This window comes from Crassostrea angulata, chromosome 6 (assembly GCF_025612915.1).
Source record: "Crassostrea angulata isolate pt1a10 chromosome 6, ASM2561291v2, whole genome shotgun sequence".
In the NCBI taxonomy this organism is placed as follows: domain Eukaryota; kingdom Metazoa; phylum Mollusca; class Bivalvia; order Ostreida; family Ostreidae; genus Magallana; species Magallana angulata.
This window is the reverse complement of record NC_069116.1, coordinates 31,252,830-31,258,363: the sequence shown is the minus strand read 5'-3', so window position 1 is coordinate 31,258,363 and position 5,534 is coordinate 31,252,830. Positions and strand designations below refer to the sequence as shown.

The window sequence follows — 5,534 nt, the reverse complement described above, 5'->3', positions numbered from 1 at the left end:
TTCCAATACTATTTACTACAAAAAATGCGATCTGTTACACTATCATAGCCTTGGGCACCGAATGCTGAATAAGGGTGATTAATGGACGGAATCAGTGACGTCTGAGTGTCAGGAAGAATTCCAAAGGGATGCTAAACACGCATCAATAATCATTGAACTGTTGTTTATATTCATAGAATATCATTCAATACCACAATAAATCATGACCGATTTTTACAAACGATTGGTTTGTAAAATGTACCTTCTTTCTTCGAACCCAGCTATTGAACTATTAGGTTCAAGTCAAATTTACCCATTCAAAGACAGGTTGAGACGTATATATATATCACGTTTTATCTTGAATAATAAGCGCGATAACTCCTTTTTAATGTTATCTAAAGTTCAGGTAAACAAAAGCAAACCTGGTATCTCGGTGTTATAGAATACAAGTGAATAACAGGTCCCTCTGTCAGTGAGGTCGAAAGCCAAAACCTTTAAGTTGAACTGATAAAAAAAATATCGTAAGATAGATGTGTATTGAACAGGTTGTGAAGCGCGTCATGCTTGGCCGAAGAAAAAGGAACTGTGTAACTTCAATAGAGAAAAAAAAAGTGTGATCCGTCACAAGGGGATCCATTTAATCGGAATATTTAAATTACCAGGCCATTCGTCATGTTAAAACCTACAGCTGATCTCAATGTCTCCGTTGAGCTGTGGGAGACGAAGGGTCGTTGGAAAATGGAGACGAATTTAACAGACGACCTGAAGGTGAGTCTGGGGACAGAGGACGCTGTCACCTTCACCGATGGGGCGGGGATACGACAGGTGTCCCTCCCCCGGACCGACTCCGAGGGGCACCTGCCTTTCTGGTAAGTATAATATGTAAATAAATATATTTCATTTTTTAAAATCCATATTATGCGGGCTATTGTAAATTGTGAAGTACGGTATTATTTTGTAAAATGTCTACTGGGTTTTCTCGGCATAATTATGTATTCACGACGCTAGAATGTTGACATTTCGAAATTTCAGTCGTATCGATTGACAATGAGAAACGCATACAGCGTAGAAATGGGTCCTTTATATTTATTACATGTGTGTATGGATCCTTTTAATCTTCTTATATTAAATCAGTAACTACATGTAAGAATTCCTAACTCGATTAATCAATAGACCGAAAGTTCGATTTTGTCTACTTTAAATGTATTCAATACAGGTGTTTTTCACAGGTGATCACATACGTCTACGGTTTATTAATAACGTAAATAAAACTACATATTTCTTTCTTTTGTCTTGATGTCAAACTTAACAATACAACTTCTGTATATTTGTTTAAATGATAGAACTTTTGCCGGCACTTAGCATAAACCATCATTAGTTTATTATGAAAGGTAGTTATGCGTGTGTGTATTGACATGGAAGGGTGCACGTGTTAAAAATAACAAAGCTGATTTCATTCTACTGAACATGTACAAAAATAATTAAGCAAGGAGTTGGTAACAATAAAAACAGTTAAAGAAATTCGTTTCCTTAGATAAAATTTACGAGTGTACATATTTTTTGAAGTACCAAAGATGTGATATGTTCGTAAGCATCTAATATCCAATCAAGGAGTTACCCGCTTTTGCCAGCACTTCATGAACCTAATCTTAAACAATATTTTTTCCGCTGTGACCTCTGTCAGTGCTGTCTGCGGTTTTTTAAAAACTTCAATAGACTTACGTTGTATGTAACAAACACCTTTTTATTTTGAATGTTACATTTTAAATGACTCAAGCATGGTCATAAAAAAAATGACTGGTGCTTTTGCGTTATACAATATGGAGTCTCTCCTATGTGTCATCCAGACGAACTTTTATTGAGTTATTGGAACAATATCAATGACTCAAAAGAGTATTTTAGATGATCATTCAAAAATACAGTCTCTCATAAGAAAGTCACTATTATGTTTATGTAGTCGGTCATAAAATCTGTTTCAATTTTTCCAAATCAACATGGATGATTCTGTTGACTGATATTGATTTAACATCAATTTTTAGTGTGATGGACTCGAAACTTTTTACAGAACTGACAAGTTTAAGAGAATTTAACCTTGCAAGTTTGATGTATTGGCAGTATATATGTACATGTATACTTATTTAATATAATCTGTCTCTCTACAGAAGCTTTAATGGTTTACTCTGTTAAGCAAAAATTAATTTCATGTAAACCTTTTCTTTTGATTAAATTTCACTGTTTTTCTTTTGCAGTTATAGAAATGACTATGCAGAAAACATCTCTCCAAAATTCAATTTTAACAGACAGTATTCGCTCCCATTTCAAGACACATTTAAACAGAAACAAGACGATACTGATTTTACACTGCCAAAACTTTTTGAACAGAATTCTTCAGAAGATTTAAGCAAACCTCCGACGGTCTTGCTCTCTAAGGCAGAAGCCATCATTGACTCAAATTCCCCTACTCAGATGGATATCAAGTGGTCGGTTGAGAACGCCCAACTCGGTGCCAATATTTTATTCGACGTTGAAATTATGACAGGCACGGAATGGGAATTTCTGACTGAAAAAAGAATACCGGTGATACGGATTTACAAAACTGACCAATCGGTTTCTTTGTGCAAGGTAAAATGGGATCTGAACCGAGGTGACACCGTTTGGCATGTCCGAGTTCGGCCACGTGACAGTGATACGACTTATGATTGGAGCAGTTCTATAAAAATAGAAATACATGGTGCCAAAATGGACACCAATTTCAACCACAATGATAAAACTGGTTCGATATTGTACTGATATTTTTGTTTATTAGACTTCATAAATATATGTCGTCATCTCGTGCAATTAATTTCAACCAATGTGATAACAATAACTCATGCTCAATGTCGTAATTAATAATTTTGAATTTAGTCAACTTTATTTATCATATTAAGTGTTTTGCGATTTTATATTAAATTATTGTTTACATGTTCGTTACGTATATAAAGAGAAACTCATGCTTCGGTGCACGACCTAGCCTCGTGTTTGAAAGCATTGTACATGACTGTTCGTAAGTCCCCGGTACCTACAATGTGCTCTTACCGGGGATATATCATTATCACTGTACCTGTTTAAAAGATTTTTTTCTGAATTATAGATGTGTTTTATAGGCTGTGATATGTATGTACATGTATATGTCATTTTAAAGGCATCAGTGGTGTTGATGTTGGGTTTTACATATTTTGCTTCTGGCGACAAGATTTACTATTTATATATACATGTACATTTTTGAAGCGCACACCGATCCGTGCAGTATGTCCATTGCATCAATTGTTGATGATGACAATGTATTAAGGGCTAAATGCATTGCATGCATGATTGTGCCGCTACAGTTTGTCGTTTCACATTCACCTTAATACAGCCGATATTATCCATAATTTCTTGCTATGGAATGAAACGGTTTTTATCGATGACTCCATATCAACCAACGCCTTTCCTGTGAATTTATGAAAGCCGCTTTCCACTTTATATAGTGTTGAAATTTTCTTTTTTAAGTTATCTAGCTTGGTTGTTCTTCCGTTCTTTACTAAAATTTATTTAGAACTAAGTCCGGTCAGTCATTATAAATGTATACCAGGTTCTATTTCGTTCATAGATGTGCACATGCATTACCCACAAAGCGGATTTAAGTTCTGATCTAGTATACATAGCCTGAGCATGTTACATTTGTATATTATATTTCCCCTTTATTGGTTTTTATAAAACCTTTAACCTTGTGATTGCTCGCTACAAGATGTGGTTGATACTCAATATACTCCAGATTTATTGTGTTTTAGAGTGCATGCACGACATTATGCATATGAATGCCGTTATATTGATTGTAACGATGAACGGTAATAAAAGTTATATGTATCTGAGATTAATAAAAGTATTGATTTTCTATCTGTAGCCCTGCGCAAGGAGTGGCAGATTTTAATCTGCAAAAGCATTTCCCCCAATATTACACAATTGTCGATATATGTGATGTTTTTCTGGGGTGGGGGTAGCTGCAGGACTGTAGCTCCCGGTCTGAAAAATTTCGGATGGACGACCTGGGAGCTACAGTGCCTCCCATAGGAAAAATCTGCAATTTACGGCGCACAAAAAATTGCGCTAATTGTGGACTTATTAACCTGATTTTTACTCAAATTCTGTAAAAATAATTTGTACCATTAAATTCTTCTGCCAATTTACTACTGATATCGTCACTTTACTTGCCTCAGACTTTCTCTTAAACATGATAACCGACCTCGGAAAATGAAGTATGTTAATTTACGTCGAGATCGAGAGTCGCCATTTTTAAATGTAAACAAACTTGCACCACTTTAATTTGCAGGGCTGTGATGGTGTTTAAAAGAATATAAGAGGCAAGTGAAGTGACGATATCTGTAGTAAAATGTCCGAGGAATTTTTTGGGATCAAATATTTGTACAGAATGTGATCGTAAATGAGATTAATCAGTCCAAAATTAGCGCAATTTTTTGTGTGCCGTAAATTGCAGTTTTTTACTATGGGAGGCACTGTAGCTCCCAGGTCGTCCATCCGAATTTTTTCAGACCGGGAGCTACAGTCCTGCAGCTAGGGTGGGGGTTTAGTCTCGTTACCTGGTTAAGATTAACTCTGTTATATTTTCCAATGGATCGATACATGGAGCTTAAAGGGACTACATATAATTGTACTAAAAATGTACAAACGCTTGAAACGAAGCAGTTTATTGAGTACTGTAAAAAATAGAACAGTAGTCCATGCCATTGTTTTCGAAATACAGGCATCAGCGATATTTATGTTGTGGTTTACAAATTTTGTTTCAGGCGACAAGATATACAGAGATGTATAAAATTCTTCTTAAATGAAAACATTCAGATGGTCTTGCAATATGAATGTTTTATATCTTTAATACACATAATGACAAAATAACACTTACTACAGTTAAAATATTAATAGAGATTTATATGAAGATGTTGTTTATCATTGAAAGGCAGCCTCTAAAGTTCTAAGATTACGTTACATGGTTACATGCCTAGACAGAACAGAGAAGTTTAAATAATCGGTGTTCGAAAGTAGTGTATATATATATATATATATATATATATATATATATATATATATATATATATATATATATATATATATATATATATATATATATATATATATAAAATAACAGAAAGCCGATTCAAAACTCTATCGGTTTCATTATAATCTTCAGGAGTTTTGAAAAACTCCTGAAGATTATAATGAAACCGGTAGACTTTTGGACTCGCTTTCTGTTATTTTTTATTATTTAATACTTGTGTGGATTAACTTTACTCATTTTGGATTATATATATATATATATATATATATATATATATATATATATATATATATATATATATATATATATTTATATATATATATATATATATATATATATATATATATATATATATATATATATATATATATATTATTTTTTTTCTTAATAATACAACTAAATTTATTCAGGTGTGCAACAAAACATATAATTCAAAATTTTGTTGCAAGAAAAACAAACAAAAAAG

The 5,534-nt window shown here is 33.4% G+C and overlaps 1 protein-coding gene across 1 annotated transcript; it reads left to right on the top strand.

Moving 5' to 3' along the window:
- The first annotated feature begins 403 nt into the window (after positions 1-403).
- On the top strand, positions 404-3,888 carry LOC128190671 (uncharacterized). The gene is made up of 2 exons (XM_052862801.1): positions 404-848; positions 2,229-3,888. Exons 1-2 carry the CDS (start codon positions 652-654, stop codon positions 2,767-2,769), a joined length of 738 nt encoding a protein of 245 aa, XP_052718761.1. The 5' UTR covers positions 404-651; the 3' UTR covers positions 2,770-3,888.
- The last annotated feature ends 1,646 nt before the right edge of the window (positions 3,889-5,534 follow it).